We start from the raw sequence: 25,284 nt of genomic DNA on the forward strand, positions 1-25,284 counted from the left end.
AACCTGTGGAGGTGACTGACTGACCTCTTATCATAAGTGACTGACCTGTGGAGGTGGCTGACTGACCTGTGGAAGTGACTGACTGACCTCTCATGATAAATTGACTGACCTGTAGAGGTGGCTGACTGGCCTCTAATCATAAGAGACTGACTTGCGGAGGTGACTGACTGACCTCTTATGTTAAGTGATTGACATGTGGAGGTGACTAACTGACCTTTCATGAGGAGTGACTGATCTGTGGAGGTGACTACTGACCTCTAATGGTGAGTAACTGACTTGTGGAGGTGACTGACTGACCTCTCATGATGAGCGACTGACCTGTGGAGGTGACTGACTGACCTCTCCCAAGTGGCTGATCTGTGGAGGTGATTGACTTACTTCTCATAAGTGATTGACCCCTGGAGGTGACTGACTGACCTCTCATGATAAGTGACTGACCAGTGAAGGTGACTGACTAACCTCTAATGATAAGGTGATTGACCTATGAAGATGACTTACTGACCTCTCATGATAAGTGACTGACCTGTGGAGGTGACTGACTGACCTCTCATGATAAGTGACTGACCTGTGGAGGTGACTGACTGACCTCTCATGATAAGGTGACTAACCTGTGGAGGTGACTGACTGACTTCTCATGAGCCGACTAATCTGTAGAGGTAATTGACTGACCTTTCAATGTAAGTGACTGACCTGTGGAGGTGACTGACTGACCTCTCATGATAAGTGATTGACCTCCGGAGGTGACTGACTGACCACTCATGATAAGATGACTTACCTGTGTAGGTGACTGACTGACCTCTCATGATAAATGACTGACCTGTGGCGGTGACTGACTGACCTTTCATGATAAGTGACTGACTCCTGGAAGTGACTGACTGACTGACCTCTCATTATTAAGTGCCTGAACTTTAAAGGTAACTGACTGACTTGTCATAATAAGTGACTGACCTTTGGCGGTGACTGACTGACTTCTCATGATGTGTGACTATGTAGGTGACTGAAAGACTTTTCATGACAAGGTGAATGAGCTGTGGAGGTGACTAACTGACCTCTCATGATAAGTGACTGACTTGTGGAGGTGACTTACTAACCTCTCATGATGAGTGACTGACCTGCAGAGGTGACTTACTGACCTATGATGATGAGTGAGTGACATGTGGAGGTGACTGACTGACCTCTCATGATGAGTGAATGACCAGTAGAGGTGACTGACTGACCTCTAATGATGACGGACTGACCTAGGGAGGTGACTGACTGACTTCTCATAAGTGAATGACCTTTGGAGGTGACTGACTGACCTACTATTATAAGTGACTGACCTGTGGAGGTGACTGACTGACATCTCATGATAAAATGACTGACCTCTGTAGGTAACTGAAAGACCTCCCATGATAAGTTACTGACCTGTGGAGGTGGCTGACTGACCTCTAATCATAAGGTGACTGTTTCGTGGAGGTGACAGACTGACCTATTTTGATAAGTGACTGACCTGTGGAGGTGACTGACTGACTTTTCTTGATAAGATGATTGACCTCTAGCGATGACTGACTGACCTCTCATGATAAGTGACTGACCTGTGGAAGTGAGTGGCTGACCGCTCATTATAAGTCACTGACCCGTGGAGTTCAATGATTGACCTCTAATGGTAAAGTGGCTGACTTGTGGAGGTGACTGACTGCCTTTTCAAGATAAGTGACTGACCTGTGGAGGTGACTGATTGACCCCTCATGATAAGTGACAGACCTGTGGAGGTGACTGACTGACCTCTCAAGGTAAGTGACTGATCTGTGAAGGTGACTGACTGACCTCTCAAAGTAAGTGAATGACCTGTGGAGGTGACTGACTGACCTATCATGATAAGATGACTAACCTGTGGAGGTGACTGACTGACCTCTCATAACATGACTTACCTGTGGAGGTGACTGACTGAACTCTCATGATAAGTGACTGATATGTGAAGGTGAATGAATGACCTCTCATGTTGAGTGACTGACCTGTGGAGGTGACTGACTGACCTCGCATGATAAGATGAATGACTAATTGGCTTGTAGTTTTGAGTGACTGACATGTGGAGGTATGTGGAGGTTCCTGACTGACCTCTCATGATGAATGACTGACCTGTGGAGGTGAATGACTGACCTCTACTGATGAGCGACAGACCTATGGAGGTGACTGACTGACCTCTCATAAGTAACTGACCTGTGGAGGTGACCGACTGATCTCTCATGATAAGGTGACTGACCTGTGGACGTGACTCACTGACCTCTCATGATAAGTGACTGACCTCTGGATGTGACTAACTAACTTCTCATAAGTGACAGACCTGTGGAGGTGACTGACTGCCTTCTCATGATAAGTGACTGACCTGTGGAGGTGAATGATTGACCTCTCATGATAAGTGACAGACCTGTGGAGATGACTGACTGACCTATCCAGGTAAGTGACTGATCTGTGATGGTGACTGACTGACCTCTCATGGTAAGAGAATGACCTATGGAGTTGACTGACTGACCTCTCATAAGTAACTGACCTGTGGAGGTGACTGACTGACCTCTCATGATAAGATGACTGACCAGTGGAGGTGACTAACTGACCTCTCATGATAACATGACTGACCTCTGGGGGTGACTGACTGATCTCTCATGATAAGATGACCGACCTTTGGAGGTGACTAACTGACATCTCTTGATAAGATGACTGACCTGTGGAGGTGACTGACTGACCTCTCATGATAAGTAATTGACCTGTGGAGGTGACTGACTGACCTCTCACGATAAGGTGACTAACCTGTTGAGATGACTGACTGATCTCTCATGATAAATGACTGACCTGTGGAAGTGACTGACTTACCTCTCATGATAAGCGACTGACCTGTGGAGGTGACTGACTGACCTCTCACGATAAGGTGACTAACATGTGGAGGTGACAGACCGACGTCTCATAAGTGACTGACCTGTGGAGGTGACTGACTAACATCTCATGATAAGGTGACTAACCTGTGGATGTGATTGACTTACTTCTCATGATAAGTGACTGACCAGTGGAGGTGACTGACTGACCTCTCATGATAAGTGACTGACCTGTCGAGGTGACTGACTGACCTCTCATGATAAGGTGACTGACCTGTGAAGGTGACTAACTGACCTCTCTTGATAAGTGACTGACCTGTAGCGACCGACTGACCTCTCATAAGTGATTAATCTCTGGAGGTGACCGACTGACCTCTCATAATAAGATGACTGACCTGTGGAAGTGACTGACTGCCATCTCATGATAAGTGAGTGACCTATTTAGGTAAGTGACTGACGTAACTTAATGATGTGATTGACTTGTGATGGTGAGTGACTGACCTGTGATGGTTATTTCATCGATGGCAATATGTGCTTCATGCCTAGCCACCATCCCCACCATACCAGACACACTACCGTCTGCCTCAGGTCCACCCCACCTGCGGTCTATTGGTTCTACCACACCGTACCTGTCAGGGTTGTTGTTATGGTTGTTAATGTATTGTATGCTGGAGGTGGCGGCAGTTTTTGTGGCACTGATGCTGGTGGTGAAGATGAACGTTGTTTTACTGAAGCTGGTGGTAGCAGTAAGGGTGATGGTGGCACTAAGGGTTATGGACCTGATGCTGGTGGTGGCACTAAGGGTTGTGGTCCTAAGGCTGGTGCTGGCAGTAAGGGGTGTGGCACCGATGCAGGTGGTGGCAGTAAGGGTTGTGGCACTGATGCTGGTGGTGGCAGAGCGGGTTGTGGCAATGATGTTGGTTGTGGCAGGAGTAGTTATAGCCCTGATGCTGGTGGTGGCACTAAGGTTTATGGACCTGATGCTGGTGGAGTCATTTGGGTTTGTGGACTTGATGCTGATGGTGGGAGTAGTGGATGTGGTACTGATGCTGGTTTTGGCAGTAGGGGTTTTGGCACCGATACTGGTGGTGGCAGTAGGGGTTGCTGGACTGATGCTGGTGGTGGCATTAAAGGTTATGGCACTGGTGCTGGTGGTGGCAGTAAAGGTTGTGGCACTATTGTTGGTCGTGGTAGTAAGGGTTGTGGCACTGATGCTTATGGTGCCAAAAGTGGTTGTTGCACTGGTGCTGGTTGTGGCAGTAGGGATTGTGGCACTGATATTGGTGGTGGCAGTAGGGGTTGTGGCAGTGATGCTGTTAGGGTAATAAAGGTAGTAGCACTGATGCTAGTATTGGTAAGATGGGTTGTGGACTTGATGCTGGTGGTGGCAGTATTGATTGTGGCACTGACGCTGGTGGCGGCAGTAGGGGTTTTGCACTGATGCTGGTGGTGGTAATAGAGGCTGTGGCACTGATGCTGGAGGTGGGAGTAGGAGTTTTGGAACTGATGCTGGTGGTGGCAGTAGTGGTTGCGGCGCAGATGCTGGTGGCGGCAATTGGGGTTGAGCCACTGTTGCTGGTGGTGGCAGTAGTGTTTGTGTCACTGATGCTGGTGGTGGCAGTAGGATTTGTGGCACTAATGCTGATGGTGGCATTGATGATATAGGTGGCAGTAGGAGTTTTGGCACTGATACTGGTGGTGGCAGTAGGGGTTGTGGCACTTATGCTGGTGGTGGAAATAGGGGTTGTGGCACTGATGTTGGTTGTGGCAGTAGGGGTTATGGCAACGATGCTGGTGGTGGCAGTAAGGGTCATGGACCTGATGCTGGTGGTGTCAGCAGGGGTTGTGGCACTGATGCTGGTGGTGACAGTATTGATTGTGGACCTGATGCTGGTGGTGGCATTAGGAGTTGTGGCGCTGATACTGGTGGTGGCAGTAGTGGTTCTGGCACTGATGCTAGAGGTGACAATTGGGGTTGTGGACCAGCTGCTGGTGGAAGCACTAGGGGTTTTGCACTTATGCTGGTGGTAGTAATAGAGGTTGTGGCACTGTTGCTGGTGGTGGCAGTAAGGGATATGGCACTGATGCTAGTGGTGGCAACAGAGGTTGAGGCATTGGTGCTGTTGGTGGCAGTAAGGGTTGTGGCACTGATGCTTGTGGTGGCATTAGGTGTTGTGGCACTGATACTGGTGGTGGCAGTAATGGCTTATGGCAATGATGCTGGTGGTGGCAGTAGGGGTTGTGGCACTGATGCTGTTGGTGCCAGTGTTGGTTGCGGCACTGATGCTGTTGGTGGCACAAGGAGTTGTTGCACTAATGCTGGTGGTGGCAATAGGGATTGTGGCACTGATGCTGGTGGTGGCAGTAATGGTTTTGGCACTGATGCTGGTTTTAGTACTAAGGATTGTGGGAATGATGCTGGTGGCGGCAGTAAGGGGTGTGGCACTGATGCTGGAGGTGGCAGCAGAGGTTGAGGCATTGGTGCTGTTGGTGGCAGTAAGGGTTGTGGCACTGATACTTGTGGTGGCAGTAGGGGTTGTGGCACTGATGCTGTTGGTGGCGTAGGCATTGATGCTGGTGTTGGCAATAGTGGTTGTGGCGCTGATGCTGATGGTGAAAGGAGAGGTTGTGGCATTAATGTGTTGGTGCAGTAAAGGCTATGGCATGTATGCTGGTGGTTGGAGTAGGGATTGTGTCACTGATGCTGGTGATGGCAATAGGGGTTGTGGCACCGATGCTGATGGTGATAAAAGTGCTTGTGGCACTGATAACGATGGTGCCGGTAGGGTTTGTGGTACTGATGCTGGTGGCGCAGTAAAGGTTGTGGCACTTATGCTGGTGGTAGGAGTAGGGGTTATGGCATTGGTGCTGGTGATGGCAGTAGAAGTTGTGGCGTTGATGCTGGTGGTGCCAGTAGTGGTTGTGGGACTGATGCTGGTGGTGCCAGTAGAGGATTTGGCACTAGTGCTGGTGATGGCAGCAGGGATTGTGGCACTGACGCTGATGATCCAATAGAAGTTGACACTTATGCTGGTGGTGGCGGTAAGGGTTGTGGAACTGGTGCTGGTGATGGCAGTAGGGGTTGTGGAACTAGTGCTGGTTGTGCAATAGTGGCTTGTTTCACTGACGCTGATGGTGGTAGTAGAAATTTTGGCACTGATGCTGTTGGTGGCAGAAAGGGTTGTGTCTGATGCTGGTGGTGGCAGTAAGAGTTGTGGCACTGATGTTGGTGGTAACAGTAAAGACTGTGGGACTGATGCCATTGGAGGTAGTAAGGGTTGTGGCAGTGATGTTGGTGGTGGCAGTAGGGGTTGTGGCTATGATGCTTGTGGTGGCAGAAGTGGTTGTGGCACTGATGCTGAGGTGGCAGTAGAGGTTGTGAACTGATGCTAGCGGTGGTGATAGAGATTATGGCACTGATGCTGGTGGTAGCAAAAGTGGTGGTGGCACTGATGCTGGTGGTGGCATTAGTGGTTGTGGCACTGATGCTGGTTTGGGCACTAAGGGTTGTGGGAATGATGCTGGTGGTGGCAATAGAAGTTGTGCCACTGGTTCTGGTGGTGGCAGCAGGCGTTGTGGCAATGATGCTGGAGGTGCCAGTAGGCGTTGTGGCACTGATGCTGGTGGTGGCAGGAGTGGCTGTGGCACTGATGCTGGTGGTGGCCGTTGTGGTTGTGGCACTGATGCTGGTGGCGCCAGTAGTGGTTGTGGCACTTATGTTAGTGGTGGTTGTAGGGGTTGTGGCACATATGATGGTGATGGCACTATGGATTCTGGCATTAAAGCTGGAAGTAACAGTAGGAGTTATGGCACTGATGCTGGTGCTAGCAGTAGTAGTTGTGGTACTGATGCTGGTGGTGACAAAAGAGGTTATTGCCCTGGTGCTGGTGTTGGCAGTAATGGTTGTGGCACTATTGCTACTGGAGCCATTAGAGGTTTTGGCATTGATACTGGTTGTGGCAGTAAGGGTTGTGGCACTGATGCTGGTGGTGACAGTAGGGGTTGTGACACTGAAGCTGGTGGTGGCAGTACTGGATATGTCACTGATGCTGGTGTTGGCAGTAGTGTTTGCGGCCTGATGCTGGTGGTGGTAGTAGGGGTTGTGGCCCTGATTCTGGTGGTGGCAGTAGTGGCTATGGCATTGATGCTGGTAGTGGCAGTGGTGGTTGTGGCACTGATGCTGGAGGTGGCAGTAGGGGTGTTGGCACTGATGCAGGTGGAGCCAGTAGGCGTTGTGGCACTGATGCTGGTGGTTTTAGTAAGTGTTGTGGCACTGATGGTGGTGGCAGTAGGATTTGTGGCACTCATGTTGATGGTGCCATTAGAGGTTGTGGACCTGAAGCTGGTGGTGGTAGTAGGTGTTATGGCACTGATGCTGGTGGCAGTAATTGTTTTGGCACTCATTCTGTTGGTGGCAGCAGTGGTTGTGGCACTGATACTGGTGGTGGCAGTAGAGGTTGTGGAACTAATGCTGATGTTCGCTGTAAGGGTTGTGGCACTAATGCTGGTGGTGCAGTAGTGGTGGTGGCGCTGATGCTGGTGGTGGTAGTAGTGGTTGTGGCACTGATACTGGTAGTGGTAGTAGAGGTTGTGGAACTGATGCTGATGGTGGCTGTAAAGGTTGTGGCACTAATATTGGAGGTGCAGTAGTGATTGTGTCGCTGATTCTGGTGGTGGCTGTAGTAGTTGTGGCACTGATGCTGTTGGTGGATCCAAGGTTTATGGACCTGATGATGATGGTGGCAGTAGGGGTTGTGGCACTGATATTGGTGGTGGCAGTAAGGGTTGTGGCACTGATGCTGGAGGTAGCAGTAAATGTTTTGGCGCTGATGCTTCTAATGGCAGTAGTGATTATGGCACTCATGCTGGTGGTAGCAGTAGGGGTTGTGGCAATGATACTGGTGGCGGTATTAGTGGTTGTGGCACTGTTACTGGTGGTGGCAATAGGGGTTGTGGCACTTATAATGGCGGTGGCAGTAGTGGTTGTGGCACTGATGCTGTTAGTGCTATGAGGGGTTTGTCACTGATGCTGGTGGGGCAGTAGAGGTTGTGGCACATATGCTGGTGGTGGCAGTAGGGGTTTTGACTCTGATGTTGGTAGTGGCAGTAAGGGTTGTGGCAGTAATGCTGGTGGTGCCAGTAGTGGTTGTGACATTGATAATGGTGGTGCCAGTAGGGGTTGTGGTACTGATGCTTGTAGAGCAGTAAAGGTGGTGGTGGTGGTGGCAGTAGGGGTTTTGACACTGATGTTGGTAGTGGCAGTAAGGGTTGTGGCAGTAATGCTGGTGGTGGCAGTAGTGGTTGTGACATTGATAATGGTGATGGCAGTAGTAGGGGTTGTAGCACTGATGCTAGTGGTGGCATTAGTGGTTGTGGCACTGATGCTGGTGGTGCCAGTAGAGGCTGTGGCATGGACTTGGTGATAGCAGTAGAGACTGTGGCACTGATGATAATGGTGCAATAAAGGTTGTGACACTTATGCTGCTGATGGCAGTAGGGGTTGTGGCACTGGTGTTGTTAATTGCAGTAGGGGTTGTGGCACTGGTGCCGATGTTGCAATAGTGGTTGTGTAACTGATGGTGATAGAGGCAGTATTGATTGTGGCACTGATGGTGGTGATGGCAGTAAGGATTGTGTCACTGATGCTGGTGGTGGCAGTAAGAGTTGTGGCACTGATGCTAGTTGTGGCAGTAAGGTTTGTGGCACTGATGCTGGTGGTGGCAGTAGTGGTTGTGGCACTGTTGCTGGTGGTAGCTGTAAGGGTTGATGCACTGATGCTGGTGGTGGATATATGGGTTGTAGCACTGATGATGGCAGTAATGGCTGAGGCACTGATGGTGGTGGTAGCAGTACGGGTTTTGGTTCTGATGCTGGTGGTGGGATTTGTGGTTGTGGCACCGATGCTTGTGGTGGCACTAAGTTTTATGGACCTGATGTTGGTGCTGGCAGAAAGGGTTGTGGCGCATATACTGGTGGTGGCAGTAACTACTGTGGCACTGATGCCGGTGGTGGCAGTACGGGTGATGGCACTGATGCTGATGCTGGAATTAGGTTGTGGCACTAATGGTGGTTGTGGCACTAAGGTTTATGGACCTGATGCTGTTGACGGCAGTAGGGGTTGTGGACCTGATGCTGGTGGTGGCAGTAGTGCATATGGCACTGATGCTCTTCGTGGCAGTAAGGGTTATGGCACTGATACTGTTGGTGGCAATAGTGGTTGTAGCACTGAGGCTGCTGGTGGCAATTGAGGTTATGGCACTGGTGCTGGTAGTGGCAGTAGAGCTTGTGGCACTATTACGGGTGGTGGCAGTTGGGGTTGTGGCACTCATACTGGTGGTGGCAATAGGGGTTGTGACACTGTTGTTGGTGGTGGTAATGGAGGTTGTGGCTTTGATGCTGGTAGCGGCAGTAGGGGTTGTGGCACTGATGCTGGGGGTGGCAATAGAGGTTGTGGCACTGGTATTGATAGGAGCAGTAGTGTTTGTGACAATGATGCTGGTGATGGCAGCAGGGGTTGTGGCACTGATGCTGTTTGCGCCAGTTGTGGTTGTGGTACTGATGCTGGTGGTGGCAGTAAGGGTTGTGGCACTAATGCTGGTGGTAGCAGTAGGGGTTTTGACACTGATTCTTGTAGTGGCAATTGAGGTTGTGGCACCAGTACTGATGGTGGCAGGAGGGGATGTTGCACTGATGGTTGTGGTGGCAGTAAGGGTTGTGTCACTGATGGTGGTTTCGACACTAATGGTTGTGGTACTGATGCTGGTGGTGGCAGTAAGGGCTGTGGCACTAATGCTGGTGGTGGCAGTAGGGGGTCTTGGCACTGATGCTAGTGGTGGCAATTGAGGTTGTCGCAACGGTAATGATGGTGGCAGTAGGGGTTGTTGCACTGATGGTGTTGGTGGCAGTAGGGGTTAGGGCACTGGTGCTGGTTATGGCAGTAGTAGGGATTGTGGCACTAATGCTAGTGGTGGCAGTAGTGGTTGTGACACTGATGCTAGTGGTGCCAGTTGAGGTTGTGGCATGGACCTGGTGGCGGCAGTAGAGATTGTGGCACTGATGCTGATGGTGCAATAAAGGTTGTGACACTTATGCTGCTGATGGCAGTAGGGGTTGTGGCACTGGTGCTGTTAATGGCAGTAGGGGTTGTGGCACTGGTGCCAGTGTTGCAATAATGGTTGTGGATTGTGGAACTGATGGTGATTGAGGCAGTACAGATTGTTTCACTGATGGTGTTGGTGACAGTAAGAGTTGTGGCACTGATGCTGGTGGTGGCAATGAAGGTTTTGGCACTGATGCTGGTGGTGACTGTAGGGATTGTGGCACTGATGCTGGTGGCGGCAGTAGTAGTTGTGGCACTGATGCTGATGGTGGATGTAAGGTTTGTGGCACTGATGCTGGTGGTAGCAGTAGGTATTGTTTCACTGATGCAGTTGGTGGGAGTAGTAGTTGTGGCACTGATGCTGGTGGTGGATGTAAGGGTTGTGGCACTGATGCTGGTGGTAGCAGTAAGGGTTGTGGCACTGATGCTAGTGGTGGCAGTAACGACTGCGGCACTGAAGTTGGTGGTGGCAGTAAGGGTTGTGGCACTGCTCCTGCTGGTGGGATTTGTGGTTGTGGCACTGATGCTGGATGTAGCACTAGGGTTTGTGAACCTGATGCTGGTGCTAGCAGTAAGGGTTACGGCACGTATACTGGTGGTGGTAGTAATGGCTGTGGCACTGATGCTGGTGGTGGCAGTATGGGTTAAGGCACTGATGCTGATGGTGGGATTAGTGGTTGTGACACTGATGGTGGTGGTGTCACTAGTGTTTATGGACCTGATGGTGTTGGTGGCAGTAGGGGTTGTGGCACTGATGCTGGTGGTGGCAATAGAGGTTATGGTACTGGTGCTGTTGGTGGCAATAATGGTTCCGGCACCATTGTTGGTGGTGGCATTGGGTGTTGTGGCATTGATGCTGTTGGTGCCAGAAGGGGTTATGGCGCTGTTGCTGGTGGTGGTAATAGAGGTTGTGGCTATGATGCTTGTGGTGGAAGTACGGGTTGTGTTAATGATGCTGTTGGTGGCAATAGAGGTTGTGACACAGGTACTGATGGTGGCAGTAGGGGTTGTGACTCTGATGCTTGTGGCGGCAGTAGGTCTTAAGGCACTGATGCTGATGGTGGCAGTAGTGGTTGTAGCACTGATGCTGGTGGTGACAATAGGGATTGTGATACTGATGCTGGTGGTGGCAGTAGTGGTTGTGGCACTGATGCTGGTGGTGGATGTAAGGGTTGTGGCACTGATGCTGGTGGTAGCAGTAGGGATTGTTTCAATGATGCAGGTGGTGGTAGTAGTGGTTGTGGCACTAATGCTGGTGGTGGCAGTAGTGGTTGTGGCACTGATGCTGGTTGTGGATGTAAGGGTTGTGGCACTGTTTCTGTTGGTAGCAGTAGGGATCTTTTCACTGATGTAGGTAGTGGCAGTAGTGGTTGTGGCACTGATGCTAGTGGTGGCAGCAAAGGTTTTGGCATTGATGCTGGTAGCAGTAGGGATTGTAGCACTGATGTTGGTGGTGGCAGTAGTGGTTGTGGCACTGATGCTGGTGGTAGCGGTAGGGATTGTTTCACTGATGCAGGTGGTGGCAGTAGCAGTTGTGGCACTGATGCTGGTGGTAGCAGTAGGGATTGTTTCACTGATGCAGTTGGTGGCAGTAGTGGTTGTGGTACTGATGCTGGTGGTGGCAATAAAGGTTTTGGCACTGATGCAGGTGGTGGCATTAGGGATTGTGGCACTGATGCTGGTGGTGGCAGTTGTGGTTGTGGCACTGATGCTAGTGGTGGATGTAAGGGTTGTGGCACTGATGCTGGTGGTAGCAGTAGGGATTGTTTCACTGATGCAGGTGGTGGCAGTAGTAGTTGTGGCACTGAGGCTGGTGGTGGATGTAAGGGGTGTGGCTCTGATGCTGCTGGTAGCAGTATGGGTTGTGGCACTGATGCTAGTGGTGGGAGTAATGGCTGTGGCATTGATGCTGATTCTGGCAGTACAGGTTGTGGCACTGCTGCTGCTGGTGGAATTTGTGGTTGTGGCACTGATGCTGGATGTGGCACTAAGGTTTGTGAACCTGATGCTGGTGCTGGCGGTAAGGGTTACAGCACGTATACTGGTTGTGGCAGTAATGACTGTGGCACTATTGCTGGTGGTGGCAGTATGGGTTAATGCACTGATGCTGATGGTGGGATTAGTGGTTGTGACACTGATGGTGGTGGTGTCACTGGGGTTTATGGACCTGATGTTGTTGGTAGCAGTAGGGGTTGTGGCACTGATACTAGTGGTGGCAGAAGGAGTTGTGGCACTGATGCTGGCGGTGGCAATAGAGGTTATGGCACTGGTGCTGTTGGTGGCAGTAATTGTTCTGGCACCATTGTTGATGGTGGCATTGGGGGTTGTGGCACTGATGCTGTTGGTGCCAGAAGGGGTTATGGCGCTGTTACTGGTGGTAGTAATAGAGTTTGTGGCTCTGATACTTGTGGTGGAAGTAAGGGTTGTGTCAATGATGCTGTTGGTGGCAATAGAGGTTGTCACACTGGTACTGATGGTAGCAGTGGGGGTTGTGTCACTGATGCTTGTAGTGGCAGTAGGTGTTGAGGCACTGATGCTGATGGTGGCAGTAGTGGTTGTGGCACTGATGCTGGTGGTGGAAGTAAGAGTTGTGGCACTGATGTTGGTTGCGCCATTAGTGGTTTTGGCACTAATGCTGGTGGTGGCACTTTGGGTTGTGGCACTAATTCTGGTGGTGGCAGTAGGGGTTATGGCACTGGTGCTGGTGGTAGCAATAGAGGTTGTGGCAATGGTATGGATAGTGGTAGTAGTGACAATAATTCTGGTGGTGTCAGTAGGTGTTGTGGCACTGATGTTGGTTGTGGCAGTAGTGGTTCTAGCACTGATGCTGGTGATGGCAGTAGGGGTTGTGGCACTAATGCTGGTGGTGGCAGTAGAGGTTCTGTCAATGATGCTGGAAGTGGCAGTAGTGGTTGTATTACTGATGCTGGTGGTGGCAGTAGGGGTTGTGGCACTTATGTTGGTGGCGCCAGTAGTGGTTATGGCAATGCTGCTGGTGATGGCGGTAGGGACTTTGGCACTGATATTTGTAGTGGACGTAGGTGTTGTGGCACTGATGCTGGAAGTGGCAGTAGGGGTTGTGGCACTGATACTGGTGGAGCCTGTAGTGGTTTTGGCACTGATGTTGGGGTTGGCAATAGTGGTTGTCGCACTGTTTCTGGTGGTGGCAGTAGGGATTGTGGCAATGGTGCTGGTTGTGGGAATAGGGGTGGTGACACTGATACTGATTGTGGCAGTAGAGGTTGTGGTCCTGGTGCTGGTGATGCCAGTAGGTGTTGTGGCACTGATGCTGGTGGTGGCAGTAGGTGTTATGGAACTGATGCTGGTGGTGGTAGAAAGTGTTGTGACACTGATGCTGGTGGTGGCATTAGTGGTTGTGGAACTGATGCTCGTGGTAGCAGTAGAGGTTGTGGCAATGGTGCTGGTGGTGGCAGTAGTGGTTGTGGCACTGATGCTGTTGCTGCCAGTAGTGGTTGTGGCCTGATGCTAGTGGTGGTAGTAGTTGCTGTGGCACTGATGCTGCTGGTGGCACAAAGGTTTATGGACCTGATGCTGGTAGTTGCAGTAGGGATTGTGGCACTGATGTTGGTGGTGGCAGTAAGGGTTTTGGAACTGATGCTGGTGGTAGCAGTAAGGTTTGTGGCACTGATTCTGCTGGTGACACTGAGTTGTGGACCTGATGCTTGTGGTGGCAGTAGGGGTTGTGGACCTGATGCTCGTGCTGGCATTAAGGTTGTGGCACTGATGCTGGTGTTGGCAATAAGGGATGTGGCTTTCATGCTGGTGGTGACAGTATGAGTTGTGGCACTGATGCTGGTGGTGGCAGTAGTAGTTGTGGCACTGACGCTGGTGGTGGCACAAACGTTTATTGACCTGATGGTGGTGGTGGCAGTAAGGGTTGTGGAACTTATGCTGGTGGTGGCAGTAGTGATTTTGGCACTGATGCTGTTGGTGGAAGTAGGGGTTATGGCACTCATACTGTTGGTGGCCGAAGGGTTTGTGGCACTGATGCTGGTGGAAGCAATAGAGGTTGTAGCACTGGTGTTGGTGGTGGCAGTAGTGGTTATGGCACTATAGCTGGTTGTGGCAGTAGGGGTTGTGGCACTGATGCTGGTGGTGGCAATAATGGTTGTGTCACTGATGCTAGTGGTGGCAGTAGGAGTTTTCGACCTGATGCTGGTGGTGATAATAGGGGTTGTGGACGTGATGCTCGAGGTGGCAGTAGAGGTTGTGGCATTGATGCTTGACATAGCAGTAGTGGTTTTGGCACTATTCCTGGTGGTGTTAATAGAGATTTTGGCACTGATGGCGGTGGTGTCAGTATGTGTTGTGGCAATGATGCTGGTGGTGGCAGTAGTGGCTGTGGCACAAATGCTTCTGGTTGCTGTAGGGGTTGTGGCATTGATGCTGGTGGTGGAAGTGGTTTTTCTGGCACTGATACTGGTGGTGGCCGTAAGGTTTGTGGCACTGATGCTGGTTGCGGCAGTAGTGGTTGTGGCACTGATGCTGGAGGTGGCATTAGGGGTTTTGACACTGATGCTGGTGGAGCCAGTAGAGGTTGTGGCACTTATGATGGTGGTGGCATTAGGGTTTGTGGCACTGATGCTGGTGATGGCAGTAGGGGTTGTGGCACTGATGGTGGTGGTGACAGCAAGGGTCGTGCCACTCATCCTAATCGTGGCAGCTGGGTTGTGGACCTGATGCTGGTGGTGCCAATAGTCTTTGTGGCACTGATGCTGGTGGTGGCAGTAGGTGTTGTGGCACTGATACTGGTGGTGGCAGAAAAGGTTTTGGTAATGATGTTGGTGGCGCCAGTAGTGGTAGTGGCACTGATGCTGGTGGTAGCAACTGGGGTTGTGGCAATGATGCTGGTGGTGGCAGTAGGGTTTGTGCCACTGATGCTGGAAGTGGCAGTAGGGATTTTGGCACCGATGCCTTGGCTGGCAGAAGTGGTTGTGGCACTGTTTCTGGTGTTGGGAGTAGGGGTTGTGACACTCATGCTGATTGTCATAGTAGGGGCTGTGAACCTGATGCTGGTGATGCCAATAGGTGTTATGGCACTGATGTTGGTGGTGATAGTAAGTGTTGTGGCAGTGATGGTGGTGGCAGCAGTGGTTGTGGCACTGATGCTGGTGGTTTCAGTAGAGGTTGTGGCACTAGTGCTTGTGGTGGCAGTAGTGGTTGTGGCAATGATGAAGGTGGTTCCAGTAGTGGTTGTGGCGCTAATGCTGGTGGTGGCACTAAGGTTTATGGACCTGATGCTGGTAGTGGCAGTAGGGATTGTGGCATCGATGCTGGTGGTGGCAGTGAGGGTTTTGGCACTGATGCTGGTGGTAGCAGTAAGGGTTGTGGCACTGATACTGGTGGTGGCACTAAGGGTTATGGAACTGATGCTGGTGTTGACAGTAGGAGTTGTGGACCTGATGCTTGTGCTGACAGTAAGGGTTTAAGCATTGATGCTGGTGATGGCACTAAGGGTTGCGCCACTGATATTGGTGGTGGCAGCAAGAGTTGTGGCACTGGTGCTGGTGGTGGCAGTAGTGGTTGCGGCACTGATGATGGTGGTGGCAAAGAAGTTTATGGACCTGATGGTGGTTGCGGCAGTACGGGTTTTGGACTTTATGCTGGTGGTGGCAGTAGTGTCTTTGGCACTGATACTGTTGGTGGAAGTAGTGGTTGTGGCACTGATGCTGGTGGTGGCAGTAGATGTTCTGGCACTGATGCTGGTGGTAATAATAGAGGTTGTGGCACTGGTGCTGGTTGTGGCAGTAGTGGTTATGGCACTATTGCTGGTGGTAGCAGTAAGGGTTGTGGCAATGATACTGGTGCTGGAAATAATGGTTTTGGCATTGATGCTAATGGTGGTAGTCGAGGTTATCCACCTGATGTTTGTGGTGTTAGTAGAGGTTGTGGATGTGATGCTGGTGGTGGCAGTAGAGGTTTTGTCACTGATGCTTATGATGACAGTAGTTGTTGTGGCACTGATGCTGGTGGTGTTAATAGAGATTATGGCACTGATGCTAGTGGTGGCAGTAGGTGCTGTGGAACTGATCCTAGTGGTGGCAATAATGCTTATGGTACAAATACTTGTGGTGGCTGCAGGGGTTGTTGCACTGATGCTGGTGGTGGAAGTAGTGGTTGTGGAACTGATCCTGGTGGTGGCAGTAGGGTTTGTGGCACTGATACTGGTGGTGGCGGTAGTGGTTGTGGCACTGATGATTGAGGTGCCAGTAGGGGTTTTGGCACTAATGCTTGTGAAGCGAGTAGGAGATTTGGCACTTATGCTGGTGGTGGCAGTAGGGGTTATGGCACTGATGCTGCTGGTGGCAGTAAGGGTCTAGGACCTGATGCTGGTGGTGGCAGTTGGGGTTGTGGTACTGATACTGGTGGTGACGATAGTAATTGTGTACCTAATGCTGGTGGCGGCATTAGGGGTTGCGGCGCTGATGCTGGTGGTGGTAATAGGGGTTGTGGCACTGATGCTGGTGGTGGCAATACAGTTTGTGGACCTAATACTGGTGGTGGCAGTAGCGATTAGGTAACTGATGCTGGTGGTGGCAGTAGAGATTCGGGCACTGAAGCTGATGGTGGCAATAGGGGTTTTGCACTGATGCTGGTGGTGGTAATAGAGTTTGTGGCACTGAAGCTGTTGGTGGCAGTGTGGGTTTTGGCGCTGATACTAGAGGTGACAATAGAGGTTGTTGCACTGGTGCTGATGGTGGCAGTAGGAGTTGTGACACTGATACTGACAATAGAGATTCTGGCACTGATACTGGTGGTGGCAGTAGAGGCTGTGGCACTGATGCTTGTGGCGGCATTAGTGATTGTGGCACTGAAACTGGTGGTGGCACTAATGTTTATAGAACTGATGGTGATTTTGGCAGTAGAGGTTGTAGAACTGATGCTGTTGGTGGCAGTAAAGGTTGTGGCACTGATCCTGGAGGTAGCAGTAAGGGTTGTGGCACTGATGCTGATGGTGGCAGTAGAGGACGTGGCACTGTTGCTAGTGGTGGCACTAAGTGTTTCGGCACTGATGCTGGTGGTGTTAGTATGGGTTGGCACGGTTGTGGCACCGATGCTGGTGGTGGCAGTAGGGGTTGTGGCCCACATGCTGGTGGCGGTAGAAGGGGTTATGGCACTGTTGCTGATGGTGGCAGTAAGGGTTGTGGCACTGATGCTGTTGGTGAAGTAGTGGTTGTGGCACAGATGCTGGTGGTGGTAGTAGTGGCTGTGGCACTGATGCTGGTGGTGCCAGTAGTGGTTGTGGCGCTGATGCTGGTGGTGGTAGTAGTGGTTGTGGCACTAATAGTGGTGTTGGCACTAAGGTGTATGGACCTGATGCTGATGGTGGCACTAGGGGTTGCGGCACTGTTGCTGGTGATGGCAGGAAGGGTTATTTCAATGTTGCTAGTGGTAGCATTAAGGGTTGTGTCAATGATTCGTGTGGTGGCACTGAGGGTTTTGGACCTGAGGCTGGTGGTTGCAGTAGGGATTGTGGACCTGATGCTGATGCTGGCAGTAAAGGTTGCGGCACTGATGCTGGTGGTGGCAGTAAGGTTTTTGAAATTGATGCTGGTGGTGGAAGTAAGGATTTTGGCACTAATGCTGGTGGTGGTACTAAGGCTTATGGACCTGATGCTGGTGGTAACACTAAGGCTTATGGACCTGATGCTGGTGGTGGCGCCAAGGCTTATGGACCTGATGCTGGTGGTGGCCGTATGGGTTGTAGCATTGATGCTGGTGGTGGCAATAGGGGTTGTGGAACTGATATTGGTGGTGGCAGTAGTAGTTGTGAAATGATGCTGGTAGTGGCAATAGATGTTGTGGCACTGGTGCTGGTGGTGGCAGTAGTGGTTGTGGAACTATTGCTGATTGTGTCAGTAGGGGTTGTGGCACTGATGCTGGTGGTGGCCGTTTTGGTTGTGGCACTGATGCTGATGGTAGCAGTAGGGGTTATGAAACAGATGGTGGTGGTAGTAGGGGCTGAGGACCTGATGCTGGTGGTTGCAGTAGAGGTTGTGGCAATGATGCTAGTGGTGGAAGTATTGCTTTTGGCATTGGTGATGGTGGTGGCAATAGAGGTTGTGGCACTGGTGTTAGAGGTGGCAGTGTTGGTTGTAGCACTAATGCTGATGTTTACTGTAATTGTTGTGGCACTGATGCTGGTGGTGGCAGTTGGGATTGTCGCACTGATGATGGTTGTGGCTGTAGGGGTTGTGGCATTGATGATGGTGGTGGCAGTAAGGGTTGTGGCACTGTTGCTGGTGGTGGCAGTAATGGTTGTGACACTGATGCTGGTGGTGGCAGCAAGGGTTTTGGCACTGATGCTGGTGTTGGCAGTAAGTGTCGTGGACCTGATGCTGGTGGTGTCAGTATGGGTCGTGGCACTGATGCTGGTGGTGGCAGTTTTGGTTGTGGACCTGATGCTGGTGGTGGTGGTAGGGGTTGAGGCACTGATGCATATGGTGGCAGTAGTGATTGTGGCACTGATATTGGTGGTAGCAGCAGTGGTCGTGGCTCTCATGCTGGAGGTGGCAGTAGGGGTTGCGGCACTGATGCATGTAGTGGCAGTAGTGATTGTGGCACTGATATTGGTGGTAGCAGCAGTGGTCGTGGCTCTCATCCTGGAGGTGGCAGGAGGGGTTTTGGCACTGATGCTGGTAGAACCAGAAGGGGTTGTGGCACTGATGCTGGTGGTGGCAGTAGGAGTTCTGGCATTGATGCTGGTGGTGGCAGTAAAGGTTATGACAATGATGCTGGTGGTGGCAGTAAGGGTCGTAGACATGATCTGGTGGTGGTAAGAGAGATTGTGGCTCTGATGCTGTTGGTGGCAGTAGGTGTTGTGGCTCTGATGCTGGGGGTGGCAGTAGTGGATGTGGCACAGAGGCTGGTGGTGGCAGCAGGGGTTATGGCACTAATGCTGGTGATGTCAATAGTGATTATGGCACTGATGCTGGTGGTGACAGTAGAAGTTTTGGCATTGATGCTGGTGACTGCAGGAGGGGTTGTGGCACTGATGCTGGAGGTGGCAGTAGGGATTTTGGTCCTGATGCTGGTGGAGCCAGTAGGGGTTGTGGCACTAATGGTGGTGGTGGAAGTAAGCTGTCTGGCAATGATACTGGTGGTGGCAATAGGGGTTGTGGCACTGATGCTGGCGGTGGCAGTAAGGGTTAGGGCACTGATGCTGGTGGTGGAATTAAAATTTGTGGTACTGATGTTCGTGGTGGCAGTAAGGGTTGTGGCACTCTGTCTGATGGTGGCAGAAAGGGTTGTACTGATGCTAATGGTGGCAGTAAGGGTTTTGGCACTGATGCTGCTGGTGACAGTAGCGGTTATTGCACTAATGCTGATGGAGGCAGTAAGGGTTGTGGCACTGATGCTAGTGGTGGCAGTAGGGGTTGTGTCACTGGTGCTAGTGATGGCAGTACGGGTTTGGCACTGATGTTGATCGTGGCAGTAGGGATTTTGGACCTGATGCTGGTGGTGGCAGTAGTGGTTGTGGCACTGACGATGGTGGTGGCAGCAGGTGTTATTTCACTGATGCTAGTGGTGGCAGTAAGTGTTGTTGCATTGATGCTGTTGGTGGCAGTAGTGGTTTTGGCACTGGTGCTGGTGGTGGCAGTAAGAGTTGTGGGACTGATGCTCGTGGTGGCATCAGTGGGTGTGGCATTTATGATGGTGGTGGCAGTAAGAATTTTGGCATTGATGCTTGTGGTGGCAGTAGGGATTGTGGTACTGATGCTGGTGGTGACTGTAAAGGTTTTGGCACTATTATTGGTAGTGGTAGTATGGGTTGTGGCACTGATGCTGGTGGTTGCGGCAATGGTTTTGGCAATGATGCTAGTGGTGGCAGTATAGGTTCTGGTATTGATGTTGATGGTGGCATTAAGGGTTGTGGCACTTATGCTAATAGTGGCAGCGAGGGTTGTGGCACTTTTTCTAATGGTGGCAGTAAGGGTTGTGGCACATATGCTGATTGAGACAGTAAGGGTTGTGGCACTAATGCTGGTGGTGGCAGTAGGGGTTTTGGCACTGATGCTGGTGGTGGTAGTAGTTGTGGCACTAATACTGGTTGTAGGGGTTGTGGCACTGATGCTGGTTATGACAGCAATGGTTGTGGCACTGATGCTGGTGGTGGCATAGTTTCTGGTATTGTTGTTGGTTGTGGCAGTAAGGGTTGTTTCACTGATGCTGATGGTGGCAGTCAGGGTTTTTGCACTAATGTTAATCGTGCCAGTAAGGGTTGTGGCACTTATGCTGATGGTGGTAGTAAGGGTTCTGGCACTGATGCTGCTGGTGACAGTAGCGGTTATTGCACTAATGCTGATGGAGGCAGTAAGGGTTGTGGCACTGATGCTGGTGGTGGCAGTATGGGTTGTGGCACTGATTGTGGTGGTGGCAGTAGGGGTTTTGGCACAGATGGTGTTGCTGCCAGTAGTGGTTGTGGCAATGATGCTGGTGATGGCGTCGTGGTTGTGGCCCTGGTGCTGGTGGTGGCAGTAAGGGTTGTGGCACTGATGCTGTTCGTAGTAGTAGTGGGTGTGGCACTGATGCTGGTGGTGGTAGCAATGGTTATGGCACTGATACTGTTGGTGGCAGTATGGGTTCTCGCATTGATGTTGGTGATGGCATTAAGGGTTGTGGCACATATGCTGATGGTGGCATTAAGGGTTGTGGCACTGATGCTGTTGGTGGCAGTAGGGGTTTTGGCACAGATGGTGGTGGTGGTAGTTGGGGTTGTGGCACTGATGCTGGTTATGGCAGTAATGGTTGTGGCACTGATGCTGATGATGGCATAGTTCCTGGTATTGTTGTTGGTGGTGGCAGTAATGGTTGTTCCACTGATGCTGATGGTGGCAGTCAGGGTTTTTGCACTAATGCTAATCGTGACAGTAAGGGTTGTGGCACTTATGCTGATAGTGGCAGTAAGGGTTTTGGCTCTGATGCTGTTAGTAACAGTAGAGGATGTTGCACTAATGCTGATGGTGGCAGTAAGGGTTGTGGCACTGATGTTGGTGGTGGCAGTATGAGTTGTGGCACTGATGCTGGTGGTGGTAGTAGGGGCTGTGGCACTGATGCTGGTTGTGGCAGTAGTGGTTGTGGCAATGATGCTGGTGGTGGCAGTCGTGGTTGTGGCACTGGTGCTGGTGGTGGCAGTAAGGGTTGTGGCACTGATGCTGTTCGTAGTAGTAGTGGGTGTCGCACTGATGCTGGTGTTGGCAGTAGGGGTTGTGGCACTTATGTTAGTGGTGCAGTAATGGTAGTGGCTCTGATGCTGATGATGGCAGTAGTGGTTGTGGCATTGGTGCTTGTGTTGGCAGTAGTGGTTGTCGCACTGATGCTGTTGGTGGCAGTAAAGGTTGTCGCACTGATGCTGATTTTGGCAGTAAGGTTTGTGGCAATGATGATGATTATGGCAGTAAGTGTTATGGCATTGGTGCTGATGTTGGTAGTAAGGGTTGTGGCACTCATGCCGGTGGTGGCAGTAGTGGCTGTGGCACAGATGCACGTGGTGGCACTAAGGGTTACAGCACTGATGCTGGTGGTGGTAGTACGGTTTGCGGCACTGATGCTGATGGTGTTAATAGAGGTTGTGGCATTCGTGCTGGTGGTGTTGGTAAGGGTTGTGGCACTGATGCTGGTGGTGGCAGTAAGGTTTTTGGCACTGATGCTGGTGGTGGCAGTAGTGGTTGTGGCAGTAGAGGTTGTGGCAATGATTCTGGTGATGGCAGTGGTGGTTGTGGCATTGGTGCTGGTGATGGCAGTGGTGGTTGTGGCACTGGTGCTGGTGGTGGCAGTAAGGGTTGTGGCACTGATGCTGTTCGTTGTAGTAGTGGGTGTGGCACTGATGCTGATGTTTGCAGTAGGGGTTGTGGCACTTATGTTGGTGGTGCAGTAAGGGTTGTGGCACTGATGCTGATGATGGCAGTAAGGGTTGTGACACTGATGCTTGTGTTGGCAGTAGTGCTCGTCGCACTGATGCTGTTGGTGGTAGTAAAGGTTGTCGCACTGATGCTGATTTTAACGGTAAGGTTTGTAGCAATGATGCTGATTATGGCAGTAAGTGTTATGGCATTGGTTCTGATGTTGGTAGTAAGGGTTGTGGCACTCATGCTAGTGGTGGCAGTATTGGTTGTGGCACTGATATTGGTGGTGGTACTAAGGGTTATAGCACTGATGCTGGTGGTGGTAGTAGGGTTTGCGGCACTGATGCTGGTGGTGGTAGTAGGGTTTGCGGCACTGATGCTGGTGGTGGCAATAGAGGTTGTGGCATTGGTGCTGGTGGTGTTAGTAGGGTTGTGGCACTGATGTTGGTGGTGGCAGTATGGTTTTTGGCACTGATGCTGGTGGTGGCAGTAGTGGCTGTGGCACTGATGCTGATGGTGGCAATAGAGGTTGTGGCACTGGTGCTGGTGGTGGCAGTATGGGCTTTGGCCTTGATGTTGGTTGTTGCAGTAGGTGATGTGGCACTGATGCTGATGGTGGCAGTAGTGGTTTTGGCACTGATGCTGGTGGTGGCAGTAGGGGTTGTGGCACTGATGCTGGTTGTGCCATTAGTGGTGTTGGCATCGATGCTAGTGGTGGCAGTAGGGGTGTGGCCCTTATTCTGGTGGTGGCAGTAGTAGTTGTGCCACATGTACTGGTGGTGGCAGTAGGGGTTATGGTACTGATGCTAGTGGTGACAGTAATGGTTGTGGCAATGATGCTGGTGGTGGGAGTAAGGGTTGTGGCACTGATGCGGGTGGTGCCAGTAGTAGTTTTGGTGCTGATGCCGATGGTGGCAGCAGCTTTTGTGGCACTGGTGCTGGTGGGGACAGTGAGCGTTGTGGCACTGATGCTGAAGGTGGCAGTAGTGGTTGTGGCATTGGTGCTGTGCTGGCAGTAAGTGTTATGGCACTGATGCTGGTGTTGGCAGTCAGGGTTTTGGTGCTGATGCTGGTGGTAGCAGTATTGGTTGTGGCACAGATGCTGTTGGTGGCAGTAGAGTTTGTCGTACTGATGCTGATGGTGGCAGTGAGGTTCTTGGCACTGGCGCTGGTGGTGGCAGTAGGGGTTGTGGCAATGGTGCTTGTGGTGGCAGTAGGGGATTTGGCACTGATGTTGAATGTGGAAATAGGGGCTGTGATCCTGATTCTGGTGGTGTCAGTATTGGTTGTGGCACTGATGATGGTGGTCGCAGCAGGTGTTATGGCACTGATGCTGGTGGTGCTAGTAAGTGTTGTTGCACTGATACTGGTTGTGGCAGGAGTAGTTGTGGCACTGATGATGGTGGTGCAGTTGTGGTTGCGGCACTGATGATGGTGGTGCAGTAGTGTTTATGGCACTGATACTGGTGGTGGCCTTAGTGGTTGTGGCGCTAATGCAGGTGTTGGCAGTAGGGGTTGTGGCCCTGATGTTGGTGGTGTCGGTAGTGGTTTTGGCGCTGATGCTAGTGGTGGTAGTAGTGGTTGTGGTACTGGTGGTGGTGGTGGTAGTAAGGGCTATGGCACTGATGCTGGTGGTGGCAGTAGTGGGTATGGCACCGATGGTGGTGGTTTCATTAAGAGTTTTGGCACTGATGCTGATGGTGTTAGTAGAGGTTGTGGCACTGATCCTGGTGGTGGCAGCAATGGTTGTCGTACTGATGCTGCTGGTGGCAGTATAGGTTCTGGCTTTGATGGTGGTGGCATTAAGGGTTGTGGCACATATGCTGTTGGTGGCGGTAAGGGGTGTGGCACTGATGCTGTTGGTGGCAGTAGCGCTTTGGCACAGATGGTGGTGGTTGTGGTAGGGGTTGTGACACTGATGCTGGTTGCGGCAGTTATGGTTGTGGCACTGGTGCTGGTGGTGGCATAGTTTCTGTCACTGTTGTTGGTGGTGGCATAGTTTCTGTCACTGTTGTTGGTGGTGGCAGTAAGGGTTGTTCCGCTGATGCTGTTGGTGGCAGTCACGGTTGTTGCACTGATGCTAATGGTGACAGTAAGGGTTGTGGCACTTATGCTGATAGAGGCAGTAAGGGGTTTGGCACTGATGCTGCTGGTGACAGTAGAGGATGTTCCACTAATGCTGATGGTGGCAGTAAGGGTTGTGGCACTAATGCTGGTTGCGGCAGATGGAGTTGTTGCACTGATGCTAATCGTGACAGTAAGGGTTGTGGCACTTATGCTGATAGTGACAGTAGTGGTTGTGGCAATGATGCTGGTGGTTGCAGTAGTGGTTTTGGCACTGATGCTGGTGGTGGCAGTAAGGGTTGTGGCACTGATGCTGTTCGTAGTAGTAGTGGGTGTGGCACTGATGCTGGTGTTGGCAGTAGGGGTTGTGGCACTGATGCTGGTTGTAGCAGTAGCGGCTGTGGCAATGATGCTGGTGGTGGCAGTAGTGGTTGTGGCACTGGTGCTGGTGGTGGCAGTAAGGGTTGTGGCACTGCTGTTCGTAGTAGTAGTGGGTGTGGCACTGATGCTGGTGTTGGCAGTATTGGTTGTGGCACTGATGCAGAAAGTGGCAGTAGGGGTTGTGGCACTGGTGCTCGTGGTGAGAGTAGTGGTTGTGGCACTGATGCTTGTGGCAGTAAAGGTTGTGGTACTGATGTTGGTTGTGGTAGTAAGGGTTGTGGCACTGATGCTAATGGTGGCAGTAATGGTTGGCACCTATGTTGATGGTGGCAGTAAGGGTTGTGGCACTGATGCTGGTGGTGGCAGTAGGGTTATGGCACTGATGCTGGTGGCGAAAGTAGTGCTTGTGGCACTGATGCTCATGGTGGCAGTACGGGCTGTGGCACTAATGCTGGTGGTGACAGTAGAGGTTGTGGCACTGGTGCTGGTGGTGGCAGTAATGGTTGTGGCACTGATGCTGGTGGTGGCAGTATAGTTTTTGGCACTGATGGTGGTGGCATTAAGGGTTGTGGCACTGATGCTGATGGCAGTAAGGGTTGGAGCACTAATGCTAATGGTGGCAGTAAGGATTGTCGCACTTATGCAGATGGTGGCAGTAAGGGTTGTGGCACTGATGCTGTTGGTGGCAGTAGGGGCTTTGTCACTGATGCTGGTGGTTATAGTAGGGGTTTTGGCACTGATGCTGGTGGTAGCAGTAGTGGTTGTGGCACTGATGCTGGTTGTGTCTGTAGTGCTTGTGGCACTGGTGCTGGTGATGGCAGTAAGGGTTGTGGCACCGATGCTGTTCGTAGCAGTAGTGGGCGTGGCACTGATACTGTTCGTAGCAGTAGTTGGTGGGGCACTGATGCTGGTGGTGGCAGTAGGGGTTGTGTTACTGATGTTGATGGTGGCACTAGGGGTTGTGGCACTAATGCTGTTGGTGCCTGTATTGGTTGTGGCATTGATGCTGGTGGTGGCAGTAAAG

The 25,284-nt window shown here is 51.4% G+C and overlaps 1 protein-coding gene across 1 annotated transcript in view; it reads right to left on the reverse strand.

The window, feature by feature from the left end:
• The window catches only part of LOC139752188 (glutamate receptor ionotropic, delta-2-like), a 159,591-nt gene that overhangs the window by 131,813 nt on the left and 2,494 nt on the right, over positions 1–25,284 (reverse strand). Inside the window, exon 3 of the mRNA XM_071668160.1 lies at positions 3,351–3,478. Within this exon, the coding sequence (XP_071524261.1) occupies positions 3,351–3,478 (128 nt within the window). The remainder of the gene's footprint in view (positions 1–3,350; positions 3,479–25,284) is intronic.

Source organism: Panulirus ornatus, chromosome 2 (genome assembly GCF_036320965.1).
Source record: "Panulirus ornatus isolate Po-2019 chromosome 2, ASM3632096v1, whole genome shotgun sequence".
NCBI lineage: Eukaryota > Metazoa > Arthropoda > Malacostraca > Decapoda > Palinuridae > Panulirus > Panulirus ornatus.